We start from the raw sequence: 21,751 nt of genomic DNA, 5'->3' as shown, positions 1-21,751 counted from the left end.
TAAGAACATCTCATCTCATCTCATTATCTGTAGCCGCTTTATCCTGTTCTACAGGGTCGCAGGCAAGCTGGAGCCTATCCCAGCTGACTACGGGCAAAAGGCGGGGTACACCCTGGACAAGTCGCCAGGTCATCACAGGGCTGACACATAGACACAGACAACCATTCACACTCACATTCACACCTACGGTCAATTTAGAGTCACCAGTTAACCTAACCTGCATGTCTTTGGACTGTGGGGGAAACTGGAGCACCCGGAGGAAACCCACGCGGACACGGGGAGAACATGCAAACTCCACACAGAAAGGCCCTCGCCGACCACGGGGCTCGAACCCGGACCTTCTTGCTGTGAGGCGACAGCACTAACCACTACACCACTGTGCCGCCTGGTAAGAACGTATCTTTTTTTATTTTTCAATAATTATTATTATTATTATAGCATTTTTCAGAAATTGCTACTGTCATTTCACCGGTTTGTTTACACACTAAGCGGAAATGATTTGTCAGACGTTTTGTATTAAGTTTTATTGCTCGAATTTGCAAAAAATAAAAATAAAAATGTTCTGTTTCTCAAAATCCAGTGAACGTGGATAGAATAAAATAGATATTCCACTCAACCTGGTTGTACACAGCTTATAGCCGACTTGGCACTACGCACCTCGTCGGCTATCGGCTCATGTTTGACTCGATTTTGTGGAATAACTGTTAATTGTATGTATTGTATATCTTACATGCAAGTTTCCTGTTGAATTAACACGGAGCAGGTGAACACATTAGGATAATCAGTCAGTGGTATGACAGGGACAGGAACAAAACCAAATCAAAAGTACATGGAGTGACCTCAAAAGGGGGAGGGGATATTTGTGATACAGGGGCTGTATTTTTTCTGTAACACTTAAATACATTTACACTACGTTCAGACTGCAACCTGAAGCGACCCATATCCGATTTGTTGTGAAATCCGATTTTTTTGTTAGGCCGTTCACATTACCAATTATATGAGACTTGTATGCGATCTCCAATATGAACGGAAAACGACCCAAAAGTGTCCCGCATGCGCAAATTGACACGTAATAAGCACATCTACGTAATACGTAAGCAAAAAAAAGCGCACTCTTCAAGTTTAATGATTTCTTTATTTGTTTGTTTGTTTAATTATCTGGTTAGTGTTAAAGTGTGAGGTCTCGTGTGTGTTTTTGTTTCTGAACTGAAATGAAAACGTGTAGCCTGGTAACGAGGGTTGACTCCTAAATGTCTCTCTAATTTCTATATAAGTGCACTACATGTTACTAGGAAGTAATGGATTTTTAAACTCTATATAGTGCACTCGAGCTTCAGTAGGCAGTCATTTGGGATACGGCCGCTGTATTACCAAACTCTTAATTCAGGCTTAATAATTTGCACATATTTATTTCGTCATATTAATAAACTTTTTCTACATTTTTATAAATATTTATTTAGATTGTTTATAGCTAGCTGAATTCTGCAACTTCTCTCAGCGCTGGCTCAAGGTGCAGAAACACCAGTGCAGTTTGCTATGGAGATGACGCGAGACCTGGCGATGTGGTTTTTGTGGCGGCGGCAGAACTCACACAATAATCTGATTAATGTGGGCAGCAGACTAATGAGACCGAAGGTGTCAAATTACTGGAAATTTCCAGAACAATCTTATAATCTTGTAATACAGGATGGTTTAAGTTATAAATCAGTTATAGAAACTGTTTTATTTAATCAGGCTAACAGATCAACATCAAGGTCCCTACCAAATCCACCATTAGCTTGATCAATTCTATAAAAGTCTATTTAAATTCTGAAAACTGTACAAATGTTGTTGTTTTCCACCAAAGAGGCGGGATTAGCCAACGCAGAATAGTGACGTTTGTCTCTTGTTGATGACGTGTAGGTCGCATGAATGCGACCTGTCCGGTCAGACTGCAGTCGCATGTGAAAATAACGGATATGCATCGGAATTAGGACCACATATCCAAGCGGCCTGGGTCGCATGTGAAAAAATCGGATCTGTGTCGTTCAGATTGTCAGTAACAAATCGGATACAGGTCGCATATGGGCAAAAAAATCGGATATGGGTCGTTTCAGGGTGCAGTCTGAACGTAGTCTTAGAATCCATTATGTACCAGATTCATAGGAAATATTGCCCAACCTTTCACTAACTGCACTAGCACTATGCTTGGATTGGATTTCTCCACACTTATAACTCTTATGCAAGCGTTATGGGATAGACACTGACCTCTGGTCTCTTTTCCAGAGCTTCCTTCATCAAAGGGTGCAGTTCTTCGATCAGTTCTCTGTATGAAACACACCAACAAACAAATAAACCAACAGCAGTACAGCAAAGTTACTTTTCTCAGTGAAGGTCATATCTAAAATGAACTCTCTACATGTATCGTGTTATAATGCCTTCACAAGACATTATACGCATACACATTACACTTTATATGGGCTGTTTGACAAACAGGGCATAATTTTCAGGTCCACGATAGTCCAAATATCAAACATCAGATTTTTGTGTTTCTCTGCTGCCAAAAATGACCTTTTGAAATGGAAATGAACTGCGCAGAGTTTCAGAGCTACAAGTCTTATACTGGACGTGTTACTTGTGGTGAGAAGAGGCATGTAGTGCATTTCTAAAACTGACCACCTTTCTTATAGTCCACAAGAGTACAGGATACAAAACTGATGAAATGGATGTGATTTTAAGTACAAATTTTCAAGTCCTGTGCAGCGATCTTTGGACATGGTGGTAACTATAATAACGAGACCATCAGTGACGGCGTAGCTCACTCCGGCCCTGTCTAGTCCAGAAGGAACGATCTAAAGTGGGCCACCTTGCGCAATAAATGTTGCAAGCTATATACACTATATCCAAGCTATATATAGAAGCGATATACACCCTAGGAATACCGACCCATTTGCCAGAAAGAATCCAAAATGATGAGGAATTGACCGAGAAGAAGCGATTTTTGTTGAACTGCTGTTGAATTAAGGCTTAATTAGTCCATAACTTCATGAATAATTGTAATTAAGCAAATCTGTGTAGAAGTTATACGCACCCTAGGTACCCCTACCTTCATGCCAGAAAGAATCAAAATCAGTGAAGAACTGAGGGAGAAGAAGCGATTTGCATGGATTAAAGCAAAAAAAAATTATTTGACTGAAAATTTACAGGGGGGGGTGGGTGTTATGGGTGGATTTCGATGAAATTCTGAGAATGGTTAACTTAGAACTGATAACTTTATTATCAATTAATTAATGGATTAATATATTCAATTTATTGCACTTTCTTTCCATTGCTTCCGTATATTATTTTTTTGTGGCAAACCACACAAATGCAAGCGCCTGGAATGTTTAGTTTTTTGCACCATGAACTAAATGGCTTTCCGTTTTCACCTATTTCATACAGCCAAGCTCACCTCCACTTGTTTTACACCTTTATCGATGGCAGACACATCAGTGCCTTCTTTCATGTAAAGCGCATCCATGCTGCCGAAACCGAAAGCAGAATGACATGCTCCTCTATGCTCAACGTCAATATAGAAAAAAGTTTGGATCTTCGCTTAAATTAAAATTGGGGTTTGACCTTACTTTGTGTTGAATACGACTTCAAAAACAATTCAAGATTTTATTAAGAGAAATATTGTGGCCAGCACGAGTGTTAAGTTCCCTAAAAGATCGCGTGAAGTTGGCTGCTATCTACTTTGCGTTCGTTCTCATTTTCCTCCATCATTTCATAGGCCAGAAACAGATGTTTTGACGTAATTTAACTTAGTAGGCTATGATTATTATTTAACCGTAGTCTTCTAGACATTTTGACTGTTTGGGGCATTGAACGCTGGTGTATGATTTTCAGGGAATAAAGTTTAGCGCATGTCGGAACATCATTGCGCTCGCAGCCTCCAACTCCTCAAACGCCCTTTAAATTGTGACATAACGTAGGCTATAAGGCACGGTTCTAACATACCTTACACACTGGCCTAACGAAAATAATAATTGTTGGGGCGTCTGCTGATTTGTTAGCTATAAATTTAGGTCTAATTACTTCTGACAGTCTGCAAGCATTGCACCGTCGGGTCTTCAAGTCTGGCTGAAGCAGAGGAGCGGGCTTTCCGGGGTGTATTTTTTCGTTTTTTTTTTTTAACATGCTCTATTTCTATATGTCCAAGTTTGAACTAAGTCATTTTAGCAAGATTTAATTTAATACAAAACAGAAATGGTCAGACACAAGCACACCAAGCACATGGGAATGTATTTTGCCAATTTTGACAGCGCATGTTTTTTTAATGCCGCACTGTAGACAGCGAACGTTTAAACATGATCAAACATAGGAAATGAACGACACAAAGCATGGCTCAAAAACAAAAAAGTGAAATAAACCCTGCTGATAGTTGATGGTGTTGCAACACATCAGTGTTATAACCCAATCTCTACCCAACCACCCGTCATTTTAATTCTCCTCGGATCAGCACCGACCTCACATTTGGCCTTGGGAGAGTTCAGTTGACGGAAATCCGTCACACGACGGAAAACTTTAATCCATGGATTTGTGTGGAAACTGCTCGTTAGGGATTGATTAATTACTGCATATCTTCATTATTAATTGCAATTATTCAAATTTGGGTAGAAACTATATGCACCCCAGGCAGACCTACCTTCCTGCCAAAAAGAATAAAAATCAGTGAAGAATTGAGAGAGAAGAAACGATTTACGTGAAATTTGGACGCCGCCAGCATAAGCTCATCGCCTGTCGGTCGGATGAGCTAATAATATGAACCACTGAAGCGGTGACCACAATCCTTATGGATTTCCGGAGAGGACACTTTTTGACGGACTCACATTTCAACCACATGTGAAGCTCCGCTGCAAATGTGTCTCACATCTGTTTGTTTGTTTTTTTTCCCAACTCCTGTTTTTCACTGCGCAACAACAGAGTTTTCTGCTTCAAAAGAGACAAATATTTTCTTAAAAATCATTTACAACCTCATCATATGGCGAGTGTTTTCCGGCGAGGACATTTGTGATGGATAAAGGATACTGTCAGAGGCATTTAGTTCACAAAAACAACTTCCACTTCAATATCTTTCTATTCTGAATGAAAATACAGTATATGTCCCAAAGTAAAACCTAGTGAGTGCTAAAAAAAATGCAATTCTTAGTTTAACCAATAAAATCTAAGCGTCATAATTAAAGCAGAATTAAATAAAATGACCACAAGGTCTCAGCATTTACATACTGGACCTAGTTGCAGGAATTAGTTGGCGTTATTCAACAAAGACAACCATGATTGTGAAACTGCCTTTCACTACTTTTATGATGCATTATGAATCGTGAACATTGCGCACGATCAGTATATGACTAAACAGAATGCAGTCAACAAACCGGGCGAGAATTTTGGTATTGGTGTGTTAAAAACAGTCCTTATAGTGCATTGTGTTAATTCTGCTAATTAACTGATAAATACGGCTTGGGAAATTATAGCATTTGAATTTCTTTACAAACCTGAAAATGAGTGCGTTTGTGCGGCCGAAGCCCAGCACCAGTGCCTCGGTGATGTCGATGCTCTCAGAACGCATCAAGGGAACGAGCTGCTTTAATAACCATGCTACTGATGGCGTCCCCACCACCTGACGCACAACACACACACCATTACACTATGACAGATATAGTACCATCCAAACGCATGTGTTCATTAACGGCTGTTAATCCTGAGTGTTCACCTTGTAGTCGTAGCTGCTGCTGTTCTCACTAGTAGGGGTCATGATCTCTGGAGTGGAGGCTCGCAGATGGCCAGGGCTCATGATGCTCGGCTTGGCCACACCGAAGCACAGGATCAGGTAGTTTCTCCAGAGAGCCACGTAGTTGTCACCTGAACCTGCTGCACTCATCTTTTTCATATTTGCTGGGTTGCTAATAGGGATCAACGAAAACGAATTTCCACAATTATTTATCAAAGGTTTATTATATTACTGAGCTTAGAATAAAGTTAGAATAAAGCCTGCTGAAAGAGCTGTGGCTCACCCGGGATCGATTACAGGCAGGAGCAGCTGCAGGCGGGTGAAGGCGTAGGGCCAGGCGTAGCTCAGCGCTGTAGGACACTGCTTGGGCAGATGTTCCTGTCTCAGCAGGCTGAAGAGGCAAAGAGCCCAGGGGTCCCGTGCTGACTGTGCCACCACCCACACTGATGACGGGCTGCACACATCGTACTGACTGCTCAGGAGACTCCCGCTCCACTCCACTAACCACTGCAGGTCAACCTGGTGTCCTGATGGAACCGACGTCTGAAACACACACACATGTCCAAGTCAGGGACAGAGCGAAGGCAAAGTAAAATAAAGACTAGATATGTGTCACACCACAGCATTTTTGTACCAGATGCTCTGTGTAGAAATGGTATTGAAAAGCATGCGATATTTTGCACCATTTTTGCTAGCTGATCCAGTAACTCCATCCATCCATTATCTCTAGCCACTTTATCCTGTCCTACAGAGTCGCAGGCAAGCTGGAGCCTATCCCAGCTGACTACGGGCGAAAGGCGGGGTACACCCTGGACAAGTCGCCAGGTCAGCACAGGGTTGACACATAGAGACACAACCATTCACACTCACATTCACACCTACTGTACAGTCAATTTGGAGTCACCAATTAGCCTAACCTGCATACCTTTGGACTGTGGGGGAAACCAGAGCACCCGGAGGAAACCCACACGGACACGGGGACAGCATGCAAACTCCACACAGAAAGGCCCTCGCCGGCCACTGGGCTCGAACCCAGGACCTTCTTGCTGTGAGGCGACAGTGCTAACCACTACACCACCGTGCCACTCCGATCCAGGAACTATCAACAAATAATCACCTCAATAGCGCCCCATAGGTTACCACTTTTAACATCATACACAACTGAGACAAGTGTAGATCTTCCTTCTACCATAAAAACCAGCAAATGACATTTTGATTTGTTGTGAAAATGCGTCGAACATGCGAGCGCAGTTTTCGCGCAACATTCGCTTGGTGGCGCTAATAGTTCACTACGTGTTTTCTTGACCTTCTGAGCAGCATTTTGTGGTCTGTTGCTCAACGAATTTGGGAAATTCGGCAATAATCTATAGTCAAGATTGTCTCCTGATGGATTCACAAGTTTCTGTATCATCTGTAGTCAGTGCCTGGAAAATGGACCATTTTGGGTTGCGCATGAAATCATCGCACATGATTTCATGTCAGATTTACAGTAATGGGGTTCAATGCCCAAATTGAGAATCACATCATCAGTTTTTCTTTGGCGAATCAGACACAAGATATGCCACCACTCTTGCCAGAGCAGTTGGGGGTTAGGCACCTTGCTCAAGGGCACATAAGCCAGTCCTGCTGGTCCAGGGAATCGAACCAGGAACCTTCGGGTCCCAAAGCTGTTTCTCTGACCATTAGGCCATGGCTTCCTCTTCAATTGTGAGGAGAATATTTTTTCCCCCTCCAAGTCTAATCTATTATCTGTTTCACTCTTTGTATTCCTACACACGGACAATCCATTAATCATTGAATTAATATAAATGCTATTTAGAAAAAGCGACACTTCATGTGACATGCGATTTTATTTGATGTAATGAGTCTGGCTATGTTTCTAAAATAATGAACAATGAAAAGGTTAAATACGATGTACACTTTTCCCAAATTCTTCCAACATTCTTGAAAACATCAGCACGTACTGACTGTGCACCAAAATAGGACTGAATACATTCGCGTTTCATTATCCTTGCATTTATTTTTCAGTCTCTCTTCACTCTTGATGTCACTGCTCCTCTCACACCACAGCAATTTGCTTAAAAAAGGTACAAGATTTTCCTCTGATCGTTACAAAGGATTGTTACTGACACTGGAGACTCCTTCCACAAATGCTAAATAAACATCTCCTGATAGAATACTTCACCATATGAAAAAAATCACACCCTTTAAAAATTTGTTATTTATTTTTAACCAGTTTATTATTCGGATTAGGATAGGTTATGTCCACCATACGAGTCTCTGTGAGTTAGTCGTTTCTATAGAAATGCTCATGTATTAGACCAAGTGAATTAAAGTGCTAATCTTACGAAAATGACATCATAAAATCCCGGGTTTTCTGTGTGTGATATGTTCAAATAGGTTGCAAAGTTCACTGATAAATAAAAAAAAAATGGTTCGAAAAAGAATTTTTTGCATCTGAATTCTGTTCCAAAAATCACTAAAAGTTTGTCCACCATTAGCTCACAGCAATTTATAGACCCCTTCGCATGTTTGTAAACAAACCGACCATTGCCAGGATGGCGCTGGCCATAGACCGGCATTATGAGCAGATTATGCCAAACAATTGTCGTTACAAGATCGAGAATGCTACATAAATAAGTTAACTCTAACAAGTGGACATCGCCTACCGGATCCGCATTTAATTAAAGAGTGGACGGACGATGTTAGTAAGTTCCCTGGTATACAACGGCCAGATATATACTCGTACCTTATTGACAAGACTTCAGTGCACACCCACGAAAAACTTCGTGCCTACAAGTCTTTAGACGCATATGATTATGTTATGTGCGGGCATGTACAACTTGATTAACAATGGGACATTCATATTCATTTTGTTTTAATCAAATTATGCCAGTGATGTGATGGCAATGTGGCTTTAGCTACAACAGCAAATACCAACACTAAACAGCAATTTGCAGGAGGGAATGGCATGAAAGGAATGATAGTGTAAAGAGTGCAGCTAAGAGAAATCAGAGCTGCGTAAAAAGCGAGAGGCAGAGAGCAGAAATGAAACTGAACGGGGCGGGAGCTAGGTTAGAGCAGTCAACGCAAGTTGGCATTTAGAGTGAGGGCACACAATTTTACCTTTCCATCCTTGCTTTAAAATTGTGATTTTCGGCATACACAAATAATGATGGCACAAAATCTGGACTGCTTGAGTCAAGCGAGACCTCTCCTACAAACAAAACTGCATGCAAAGCTAAGTTAACATGCTAACGATATTCATTACATTGTGTAACTATGACCCAGCTAATCAGACAAACGTTACCAAAGTATTTTGTTCCATCAATAAACGAAGACTAGAAAGAATAAAAAAGAAAGGTTTAATAAATAGCCTGATCTTACCTGTGATGAAGTGGGCGCTGCAAACCCGCGCATTTTTGATAGAGCTTTCATCCCAGTCTACACGTTTGATGGCTTGTAGCCATAGATGTCGGCGATTTTTTTGGAATGGGTGAGATCCTGCTGGAATTCTGTACATTTTAACCCCATCACTGCTACGATTCTGACACCTGACAACACAACAACTAGGCATTCCTGAGTCTTTTTTGGGTCCAGGCTGCGCGCGCAATTTCCGCTTACGTATGAATGACGTTTACTGCGAAGGGGTCTATTGGTCAGCGGTGCTGCATGTGTGACATCATATGCGCAACTGCCTTCTTTTGTAAAGCCCTCGACACAACAACAAGGACGACGAAGTGACTCAGAGTAAGTATGTTTTGGTTTGCTTTTAGATCAGTAATTGTCTGTCGTCTATCTGAGTATTATATTTGGCCACATACAAACTACCTTAGAACATTATTGATCTGACTAAGGACAACTAATCAATTCAAGCAACAAGCTTGACACTTCCTGTGCAGCGGTGAGCTCTTTGCTCTTTGGGACGGCGCTTCTGATTTTTGTTTCCAGATCATAGGAACTGTTCTGGGTACCAGACGTCACTCAAACCCTTCTATGTGAATCTGCCTCACAAATTAATTTTTTTCAAAATGCTCTTTGTCCGTAAAAATCGAACCCATTCATTCCGTAAGTGTCCTGCCGACGTTGGGCGATAATGCATCAAAATTCTGCTTTTTTTTTTTTATCGGCTACACTTGAATAGCCTTGAAGCTAGAAATGCAGCGAACTTTCAAGCTTTACGTGTATGACATCACTTCCTTTGAATTAATTATAACTTACCAGGAACGCATTCATGTAATGGCGGACTCAAAGAGCCAAACTGTACCAGTTAGATACCGTAGAACGCGTTCCCGGTCTCGTATTAAAATGCAATTTAGACAGTAAACTATTTAACATGTCTAGTTTTATAAGGTATAATTTCCAGGGGTGATGTCATTTTTGTAAGACTAGCACTAAACACCCGGGTTTGGCCCTTCAGTTGGAATCAACACCTTCTGACCAATCAGATTCGAGAATTTGAAAACTGGTACAAATTCATGAATACAAAATGCACTTTTTGGATATGCACTCAGGCCCTGTTTACATTATTTCGAATCAGCATATCATCAGATTAACGTTTTTAAAACGATTCGCGTACACACACAAAATTTCTGTGCCCGCAACAAAACCGTTCCCCGTGCACACAGCAACGCCAATACACGGATACGCTAATCACATGACTAATTAGACGGCACGTCACATGATCCCAGTGCATATCGGGCATGCGCAAGTCACTCACCACTTGCAAGTGGAAGGATGTCATTGTAAAAAATGAAGTATGCCAGTCTGTTATCGGCGGTACTGGTACTACAATGACGCCTTTTTTACACCGTGTATGGCCTTCGTGTTTATGCTAGAAGGATCTAACAGTGTTCGGTACACTCTTCACCTCGCAGAACGGCCGTTTTTTGCGATTACAACAAGACTATTTAGTGCTACGGTAACCAACACACTTCCTGTATTGCTCATTCACTTAATGACTTCCTCAACACACTTCCTGTATTGCTCATTCACATGACCAACGTGGCATGACCAACGCCAGCGAATCAGGAAGGTGGATGTCACAGTGACGTTGTCCAATGACGACGTCAGCTAGAGCTCAGCACTGCGTATCCTCGTTCCTCAATGTTTACACAGCACCGGATCAGATACGTACTGGGTTGAATACGTGGGCCCTGGCGGATTCAAACTGTTCCGCCTGTGGAGTCGTTTTCCGGCGTTTTAATGTGCACGGACAGGGCATCCGCGATGAAAACGATACGGATACGGTCTAATGTAAACACCACCTCAGACTCGTGGCCGCCGCATGAAGTGTCAGCAAGTGACGATTCTCTACAGCACTGAACACACAGGCTCTGTACAGTCCACTACACACACACACACACACACACACACACACACACACACACACACACACACACACACAGAGTGTACTAAACTGTGTATTAATCCATAAACAGACAGCAGACAAGCTATACTAACTTGTATGAATGTGAGAACAGGAGTGACTTTGTGGCTGTACAGAGGCTTCTTCTGTGCAGGAGGCTGAGTTAAACCACACACACACACACACACACACACACACACACACACACACACACACTGAATTGCTTACAGAATCACTTAGCACATGTGTGAAGCTCTCCAGCACCACTGGGCTCGCCTGGTCCAGCACGTCCAGCATGGGCCGCTCATCATCCTGTCCAACACACACATCTGTCACACACTTGTGTCCACAAATATTTCCAAATTTCACACTTTTTTGTGTGTGTGCAGCATGTTTATAACATTTTCCTTCGCTTGCGCTGTCCTTATTAAACCCTCGTCTCCTCGTAATATGCAAATCTGTTAACATTTTTAAGGCTGTTGTAAAAACCCCGCCTACCTGTTCTGGTAGTTAGCTGCTCCATGTGGTAAATTAGCAATACTGTTACAGTAGGTTAAAAATGGTTCAGATGGGATCAGTTTTACAAAGCGATTTTGGTGGGGTAATTATTAATTTGTGATTTCGGTCATGTCTGAATCCGTCATGTGGGTATGCACATGTCCGTGTATGTAAATAATGCTTATTGCTGTCTTTTACTGAGTATAAAATGTTCTCTTCAGAAATATCCCCAGGTAATTAATATCCTGCATTCAGTCATATCCTGGAGGAGAAAAAATGGAAACTAAACACACTCTAAGTCTCTCAATTCCATGTTCACTGGAGAGGACTGGAATTTCTCACAAAAATATATTATACTCTTAACTATCTTAAGTAACTAGATATCTAAATATCATTTCGTTATATATCACAGGTTAGTGTGAAAGCTCTGTGCAACATTAACATATATATCTGAATGTGGGCTTTGGATGTGATATATTTTATTAGACCTAATGCTTGGCTCAACTAGCAGCATGTTTGTTATGGACTGATAATGTAGGCTCAGTTAAACACCATAAAATATGCTAGATCTAGGCCCTGGCTTGTTTATTACTATAAAAAGTCTAACTTACCTTTGTCATAATAAGGTATTTTTCTTTATCTGGAATTTCCCATAACATTCTGGCACAAAACCTGCCTCGATATTGGTAGGCATTTGCACTTTTGTTTGCCTTTAGCATATCCGGTGTATTTAGAAATCTCAAATACTAAATAGTTCAGGATGTCATAGTGTCCTAAATCTGGTAGCTGGTTTGCTGAACACTTTTCATGTGGAATAAATACATTTGTGGGTAAATTAAGAAGAAGAACAAGACTTTATTTTTGTTACATTCCTCCTCTGCATTTAACCTGTGTGTGCATGGATATATACATACACAGAGAGAGAGAGAGAGAGAGAGAGAGAGAGCAATGGGCAGAATAAATAAATACGTTTGTGGGTAAATTATATGGCTCTATGATGCCTGCATGTTTCAGCTTTTGGATATAACACGATCTGCTGGTATAAATTTTTTAATCATTTCAGAGAGATTGTACTGACTGCAGTCCTCTCGACTTTCTTCATTACCTGTCGTGGCTATGGTTCTTTGTTTGCCTGGCAATATGGCGGACGCTGCGTGATAAACATAAACCCGTGACGTCAGTGAAAGTCCTCTATACCAGAATCAGAAATGAGGGTTGCTCCAGTGTAATGTGTGCTGTGAGAGGTGTGTGTGTGTTTGTGTACAGTATGTACGCATCCTCTAACCTCAGTGTGTGAGACCGTGAGGAGGAGGAGGCGGAGTTCTCGGAGCACAGACACGGCTAGTTTGCGTGTTGCAGTGTGACAGGAGCAGAGCAGCACGAGACCGAGACCCTCGAGAGCACGTAACACCGCTGAGAAAGGAGCAGCGTCAGCACGGAGCCTGGAGCCTGACACACCCTGTAATAACTACACACACACACACACACACACACACACACATAGGTGCAATATACATTTACATATACAGTCATAAATATTAAATGCATAAACACACATAAACATGCACAAACATACATGCATGCACACAATTACATAAACATGAATGCATGTGCATGTACACATACACACACATGCACAAAGACACACGTGTAACATATGCACCTCCCCAACCCATAAACACACACACACACACGCATCATAAAACAAACATGACACATTCACATCAACTGAGTTCCATAAATCTTCAGTTTTAATTTAAACACAAACATGAAATGACGTAGTTTGTGGATTTTCTTGGATTTTGGAAGGAGATGAGAGCAACAGAAAGGTCTGAATCATCTTCAGGACACCCTGATACCACCCACCGTCTGCAACTCCACCTTCATCTCAACTCCAAATCCAATAAAAACTCACACATCAGGATCATATTATCCAACTATCATGGCGTCATGGATAAATCTGTATAAATATAAGCGTAAGTGGTGATGTGTTACCTCAGCGGAGCAAATGTTGGTGTTCTCTGTGCTCTTGCTGGATGTGAGGAGAGCGAGCCTCCACTGAGTGAGGAGCTGGAGGAGCAGTTTGATGGAGGAGTGGAGAAGGCTCTGCTGTGTGTCCTGAACCTCCCGCAGCAGGAAACCGCTGTATCCTAGCAGCACTTCCTCCCGCCAGTCGGAAAAGTCCAGCAGCAGACTCTGGAGGGAATTCTGGGCTATCAGACGCAGCTCATCATCCATGTGGATGGTCAACCTACTCACAAGACACACTGAGTCAAGCATAAATATATACTTCATGATGAGTACATTTTTACCTCCTGAACAAATGAAGCAGCAACCACAGGACAGCTATAAATGTACAGATATCGTCATAATAACAAATAATACGCATAAATAACAACAGTACAGTATACAGTGTCTTGCAAAAGTATTCATCCCCCTTGGTTTTGTCACAAGCTGGAATTAAAATGGATTTTTGCAGGGTTAGTACCATTTGATTGATACAACACGCTTACCACTTGAAAGGTGCAAATTGTTTTTTATTGCGAGACAAACAATAATGAAGATGAAAAAACAGAAATAAAAGCATCCCCTGTAATTTGTATTACAGTCTTTTGACCAATCAGAATCAAGGATTCAACATTGCTCTGATTCAAATCTATGAAATAACCTGAGAGTTTATAAATATTTAAAGCTAGACGGCCTTTCGATTTCATAAAATCGGTGAAATTTAGTTCCCTCTGAAATTTGGTCATTGTGATAGATGTTTATTTCTGTAATATCTCACAAAATATCAGGCCATTCGGTGGCTGGGAAGTTATTTAATTTGAGGGGATTCACGAACAAATAATGTGCATTAAATCGCTCGCTTCGCGCAATCAAGCAGACAGAGGAAGTCCGTGTGTGTGTGCAATGCGCAGGTTTACCTTTGACCGTGCACTGACAGTTCCATCATTCTATTGCTAAACAAACAGCTGATCACACCGAGGTGCTCGCTGACCGTCGATATTTACGGTATTAGTTTGGTCCTGGGTTTCCTTTCCTTCACAACATAATGTCTTTTCTTCTCATTTTCTTTCCGTTACTGTAGTCGGTCTTTCATGTTTCATTCGCACATTCACATCCTTCATTTTTCTCTCCTGTTTCAAATTTGTATCCCACAATGCCTTAGGTGAATGGGGAAAGCCCACCATGTGATGTATGACATAGTATCTTGAATTGAGTCATGGTGAAGCAGGAAAAAATAGCGGAGAATTTAGGGCCACATGACCCTAAATTCATTCACTGTTTTATTAAAATAATAATAATGGCGGCACGGTGGTGTAGTGGTTAGCGCTGTCGCCTCACAGCAAGAAGGTCCTGGGTTCGAGCCCCGGGGCCGGCGAGGGCCTTTCTGTGTGGAGTTTGCATGTTCTCCCCGTGTCCGCGTGGGTTTCCTCCGGGTGCTCCGGTTTCCCCCACAGTCCAAAGACATACAGGTTAGGTTAACTGGTGACTCTAAATTGAACGTAGGTGTGAATGTGAGTGTGAATGGTTGTCTGTGTCTATGTGTCAGCCCTGTGATGACCTGGCGACTTGTCCAGGGTGTACCCCGCCTTTCGCCCGTAGTCAGCTGGGAGAGGCTCCAGCTTGCCTGCGACCCTGTAGAAGGATAAAGCGGCTACAGATAATGAGATGAGATAATAATAATAATAATAAAATTGGAAGTCTGTGATTCGAATTCAGTAGTTTTCAGTCCACTAAACAAAAATAAATGGGTGTCAGGGAAAATTCTTTTTATGATCTACACTTCAAAATCTGAAAAGCAGTATAGCTTTAATAAAACAAAGAGAATAAGCATTAACTTACTTTTTCAACTTTGTTTTAACCACACGTAGTTTCATGGCTTCAACTTCAGGGTAATTTATACCTACTTATTGATATTTCAGAATGTGTTTCCTTTCTGAAGTCTAAGGAAATTGTACTGTAAAAGATCATAACATTTTATGATCTTTTACAAGATTTATAAAAATATTACATGCTTAAAATTAGGAATTTATCAGGTGCAGGGTCGGGTTTTGGAAACAAATTAAAACGTACAAAGACAAGATGTCTGAAAGCAACTTTCAAGGATTACCAGCTTTGGAAAACGAGCAAACTGGTAGCTAAGTGTTTAAAGGCGACATATTATTAAACACTCACTTTTTCAGTGCTTATGCACATCCCTTTGGGTATCTGAAGTGCCTACCAGTCCATAAACTCTGGAATAAGACACCAGTCAGTTTCCTTTGTACTGCCGATTTCAGAAAACAAGCCATTCAGATTTGGCTCTACTTTCTATGTCACAAGTGGAGCTCATGAGAGTTATCCCGCCTCCTCATCTGAATACCTCCACTCACGGCTTGAGAACTGCTTTTGTGAATGAATATTAATGAGGAAAATGGGCTGAGCAGTGGCTCATTATTATAATTTAAAGGAACAGGTCATTCCTCAAATGAGCCATTTTGAACAGGGCTGTTTAGGCAGGGTGATCAGGGAGCTATGGTGCTTGTGATATTTAGATCAAAGCATGTCACAGACATTTCATTAAGACCTCAGGGAACTGTGTCAACTTGTGTAAAACGGGTATCATATGTCACCTTACATCAATAGGTCAAGCTCTCAGCAGAGCCAAGCTGCCATGGTTGGGTCCTTGAGCATGACCCTTAACCTTCAACTACTGAGCTGTCTCCTGCTTCAATTGTAATGTGGATGGGATAAAAGAGAAAATGCAACATGTGCATTACTACATATTACAGTAGTGCTTGAAAGTTTGTGAACCCTTTAGAATTGTCTATATTTCTGCATAAATATGACCTAAAACATCATCAGATTTTCACACAAGTCCTAAAAGTAGATAAAGAGAATCCAATTAAACAAATGAGACAAAAATATTATACTTGGTCATTTATTTATTGAGGAAAATGATCCAGTGTTACATATCTGTGAGTGGCAAAAGTATGTGAACCTTTGCTTTCAGTATCTGGTGTGACCCCCTTGTGCAGCAATAACTGCAACTAAACGTTTCCGGTAACTGTTGATCAGTCCTGCACACTGGCTTGGAGGAATTTTAGCCCGTTCCTCCGTACAGAACAGCTTCAACTCTGGGATGTTGGTGGGTTTCCTCACATGAACTGCTCGCTTCAGGTCCTTCCGCAACATTTCGATTGGATTAAGGTCAGGACTTTGGCTTGGCCAATCCAAAACATTAACTTTATTCTTCTTAAGCAGAACGACTTGTGTGCTTAGGGTCGTTGTCTTGCTGCATGACCCACCTTCTCTTGAGATTCAGTTCATGGACAGATGTCATGACATTTTCCTTTAGAATTTGCTGGTATAATTCAGAATTCATTGTTCCATCAATGATGGCAAGCCGTACTGGCCCAGATGCAGCAAAACAGGCCCAAACCATGATACTACTACCACCATGTTTCACAGATGGGATAAGGTTCTTATGTTGGAATGCAATGTTTTCCTTTCTCCAAACATAACGCTTCTCATTTAAACCAAAAAGTTCTATTTTGGTCTCATCCGTCCACAAAAAATTTTTCCAATAGCCTTCTGGCTTGTCTATGTGATCTTTAACAAACTGCAGACGAGCAGCAATGTTCTTTTTGGAGAGCAGTGGCTTTCTCCTTGCAACCCTGCCATGCACACCATTGTTGTTCAGTGTTCTCCTGATGGTGGACTCATGAACATTAACATTAGCTAATGTGAGAGAGGCCATCAGTTGCTTAGAAGTTACCCTGGGGTCCTTTGTGACCTCGCCGACTATTACACGCCTTGCTCTTGGAGTGATCTTTGTTGGTTGACCACTCCTGGGGAGGGTAACAATGGTCTTGAATTTCCTCCATTTGTACACAATCTGTCTGACTGTGGATTGGTGGAGTCCAAACTCTTTAGAGATGGTTTTGGAACCTTCCAGTCTGATGAGCATCAACAACGCTTTTTCTGAGGTCCTCAGAAATCTCCTTTGTTCGTGTCATGATACACTTCCACAGACATGTGGTTGTGAAGATCAGACTTTGATAGATCATTGCTCTTTAAATAAAACAGGGTGCCCACTCACACCTGATTGTCATCCCATTGATTGAAAACACCGGACTCTAATTTCACCTTCAAATTAACTGCTAATCCTAGAGGTTCACATACTTTTGCCACTCACAGATATGTAATATTGGATCATTTTCCTCAATAAATAAATGACCAAGTATAATATTTTTGTCTCATTTGTTTAACTGGGTTCTCTTTATCTACTTTTAGGACTTGTGTGAAAATCTGATGATGTTTTAGGTCATATTTATGCAGAAATATAGAAAATTCTAAAGGGTTCACAAACTTCCAAGCACCACTGTATTTATAACTTGCAAATCCCTTTAATTTTCATCTGAAAGCTTCCTCGACATTACATTTTCTTCATTATTCATAAATAATCAATTTTTAATTTCTTATGTTACAGTGCATGCAAGCAGGAAAGCAGCACTCAGGGTTATCTCCTGCAGTCAAATAAACCTGCTCTGACCTCATGGTTTAAACATGAGGAATTAGACCCAATTAGAGCAGTTCACCTCTCAGATTGCACTGAGATGACCAATTCAGCCAGCAGCCAGGAAGAGATCACTTTACCCAGGAGTCTCTGAGAAACCAGATCAGTCGTGTATTCATTGTGCTTCGTGTTTTCCTTTTATCTTTCTGGCGCTGTTTGAAGATTTCCATACATGTAAAGTTAAAATGAACAGTTTCTACTGACAAGTCATGTCAAAATTTTGAAGTGCAATGAGATAATCTCATCTCATTATCTCTAGCCGCTTTATCCTGTTCTACAGGGTCACAGACAAGCTGGAGCCTATCCCAGCTGACTATGGGTGAAAGGCGGGGTACACCCTGGACAAGTCGCCAGGTCATCACAGGGCTGACACATAGACACAGACAACCATTCACACTCACATTTACGGTCAATTTAGAGTCACCAGTTAACCTAACCTGCATGTCTTTGGACTGTGGGGGAAACCGGAGCACCCGGAGGAAACCCACGTGGACACGGGGAGAACATGCAAACTCCGCACAGAAAGGCCCTCGCCGGCCACGGGGCTCGAACCCGGACCTTCTTGCTGTGAGGAGACAGCGCTAACCACTATACCACCGTGCCACCCACGCAATGAGATAATAATAGTTTTAAAATAAGAAAAAGGAAATGAGACAAGGTCAAGGAGAAACATCGCTACACACTCTATCACTGACGTTACTACTTTCATTACTTGCCCTCTCTCTGTCTATACTACAGCCATATTTTCTAGCATAATCATTCACCAATAATACTCATCATAACAATTTGGTAGTAGATAATATTTTACCATTTTTGATGAAGACCCCTCAAAAACTGAAGGATAAAATGGCAACTTTCCGAGCTGGGTTACTTTCCCCAGCATTGTGCTGGTCACTGAGTTCTTCTGGAACATGATAAACTGTTCTTTTATTATTAACTTCTTCAGAGAGGAAAAAAAGAGAAGCTGGTGATGTAATGATTATCTATTGCACTTATAAGTGATATGAGGAAGTAACTTGTCTTCCAGACGTTTCCCAACATTAAATGTAGTCATGAGTAGTAAAAAGCATGATGTGTTGTTCATTAATAAATTACAAATTGCAATTGTTGCAGTGTTTACGAGGTATAAGAGGAACAAAATGTTTTAGGACGTGTTGTTAAAGGAAAATGAGACCGTCAATGACGGCAGAGCTCACTCCGGCCCTGTCTAGTCCAGAAGGAACGATCTAAACTGGGCCACCTTGCGCAATTCTATTCTCAACCAGTCCAGCTCAAATATTTGCCAGAAAGAATCCAAAATGGTGAGGAATTGACCGAGAAGAAGCAATTTTTGTTGAACTGCTCATTAAGGCTTAATTAGTCCATAACTTCATTAGTCATTGCAATTAAGCAAATCTGTGTAAAAGTTATACGCACCCTAGGTCCCCCTACCTTCATACCAGAAAGAATCAAAATCAGTGAAGAACTGAGAAAGAAGAAGCAATTTGTGTGGAAACTGCTCATTAGGGATTGATTAATTACTCCATATCTTCATTATTAATTACAATTATGCAAATTTGGGTAGAAGCTATATGCACCCCAGGCAGACCTACCTTCCTGCCAAAAAGAATAAAAATCGATGAAGAATTGAGAGAGAAGTAACGATTTTCATGAAATGTGGATGCCACCGGATGGATGACAGACAACACATGATGGCCTAAACTCATCACCTGTCAGCCGGATGAGCTAATAATCAACTTTGAGGTGGCAATAGTACCTCTGCTTCACATAAGGTCTCATCACACCACCCACATGATCTATCTCTATCTCACACACCGAGAGAGCAGGTCGACCAGCTCCGGCTTGGTCATGCCATCAGGCAGGATGCGAGGGATGGCAGCTACACACGTCCTAAACAGGTCGATCTTGGGCTTCCTCTCCCCTCTGCCACACAAACACACACAGAAATAAAATAGACTTTAGGAATATCATTCCACCAACACAACAAAACAGGAAAATGTGTAGTTATTGAGTGTGTAATTACATGTACTTTCAGCAACACTCTATACAAAACGTATCAGAATTAATCTTTGGCAGATGTTTGCTGATATTATTAAAAATATGTCTTGTATGAGAATACTGTCAGACATTTGTATTTATTTTTGCAAATGATCCATCCATCCATCATCCATAACCGCTTATCCTGTTCTACAGGGTCGCAGGCAAGCTGGAGCCTATCCCAGCTGACTACGGGCGAAAGGCAGGGTACACCCTGGATAAGTTGCCAGGTCATCACAGGGCTGACACATAGACACAGACAACCATTCACACTCACATTCACACCTACGGTCAATTTATGCCGCTTTTCCACTACAAACGCGGCTGAGCCGTGCCGTGCCGAGTCGAGCTGAGTCGAGCTGAGCGGGGCTGTTGGAGTTGCATTTCGACTACAACCGCGCTGAACCGTGCTGGCTGGAAGTGGGTGGACACATTGGGTGGAGTTAGCGAAAGTGGGTGGACGTCATGTGATGTCGTTAAGCAGCGCAAACAGTGACATCAGTGACAGTGGCGGAACAAGTCAGAGCCGGGCCGGGGGCGGGGCAAATGACCGGGCCCTTTATTAAAGCTTATCATAACATCATTTTAGGCTACAAAATGTCCGCAACTGCGGTGTTTACCAATTTCAACACTACCGGGTGCAACTATGTTATTTAGTACATCAAGTCCTTCAAACGAACATGTAACTCAGAAACAAAAAACATTAGGATACTGTACATGGCTCATAATAAAACATCAATAGCCTATACTGCGCACATTATTTGAAGGGCATACGAATGAGCGCTCAGAGTGGTGACAGGAAGAGTCAGAAATAAAAGGAGGGCGGTGCAAACCTCACTGAATGCACTGTGTTTACCAATTTCAACACTACGGGGTGCAACTATGTTATTTTGTACATTAAGTCCTTCAAACGAACATGTAACTCAGAAACAAAAAAACATTAGGCGACATACTGTACATGGCTCATAATAAAACATCAATAGCCTACTGCGCGCATTATTTGAAGGGCATACGGCGAGCCTTGCGCTCCGCGAACTCGTCCACGATGCTCTGTATGTCACTGATTCAGTGAGCTTTTAAGCAGTAGTCTCACGACCCGGATAGTAAACAATAAACATGGAGGACATGGAGTCGTTAGTGTTGCTGGTCTTGGTGCTGTGGCTTGACAACGCCAACAGATACTGGCAAGAGCGTACAGATGAGGCGAGGCGGCGCATAAGGCTTCAGAAATTCTCGTAATTCGTAATTCTTCTTCTTCCGGGTTTGCGGTGTTGACAGATCCCAGCGCGCTCGCGGGGCGTGTGTGGGCATATGAGGACACGCCTCCTCACCAATCAGTGCACAGGGGAGTGTCTGCTCACGCCCCCAGCCTCAGTCAGCACGGTTTGGCTCGCTTCAGCCCTACCCCAAAACGGTGCGAGTTTTAGGGGCTAAGCAGGGCTGAAACGAGCTGAGTCGTGCTGGTTTTTGGTAGTCGAAATGCGAGCCGTGTCGGGCTGAAGTGAGCTGAAGCGAGCTGAAGTGAGCTGAAAAAGGG

The 21,751-nt window shown here is 41.9% G+C and overlaps 1 protein-coding gene across 7 annotated transcripts in view; it reads right to left on the bottom strand.

The window, feature by feature from the left end:
• Window positions 1-21,751, bottom strand: part of frya (furry homolog a (Drosophila)) — a 237,667-nt gene that overhangs the window by 105,469 nt on the left and 110,447 nt on the right. For all 7 annotated transcript variants that reach the window (XR_009650200.1, XR_009650199.1, XM_060897703.1 and 4 more), the window contains exons 17-24: window positions 19,993-20,100; window positions 13,611-13,866; window positions 12,901-13,083; window positions 11,346-11,429; window positions 6,033-6,292; window positions 5,732-5,921; window positions 5,514-5,638; window positions 2,248-2,305 (exon numbers count right to left, since the gene is read on the bottom strand). Coding sequence is in view for 5 of the 7 variants with exons in the window: in XM_060897703.1 (XP_060753686.1) it covers window positions 2,248-2,305; window positions 5,514-5,638; window positions 5,732-5,921; window positions 6,033-6,292; window positions 11,346-11,429; window positions 12,901-13,083; window positions 13,611-13,866; window positions 19,993-20,100 (1,264 nt within the window). In the remaining 2 variants the exon portion in view is untranslated. The remainder of the gene's footprint in view (window positions 1-2,247; window positions 2,306-5,513; window positions 5,639-5,731; window positions 5,922-6,032; window positions 6,293-11,345; window positions 11,430-12,900; window positions 13,084-13,610; window positions 13,867-19,992; window positions 20,101-21,751) is intronic.

The sequence above is a fragment of the Neoarius graeffei genome, chromosome 17 (assembly GCF_027579695.1).
Source record: "Neoarius graeffei isolate fNeoGra1 chromosome 17, fNeoGra1.pri, whole genome shotgun sequence".
Taxonomy (NCBI): Eukaryota; Metazoa; Chordata; class Actinopteri; order Siluriformes; family Ariidae; genus Neoarius; species Neoarius graeffei.
Note: the sequence above shows the minus strand (reverse complement) of the source record. Positions and strands in the feature narration are given on the sequence as shown.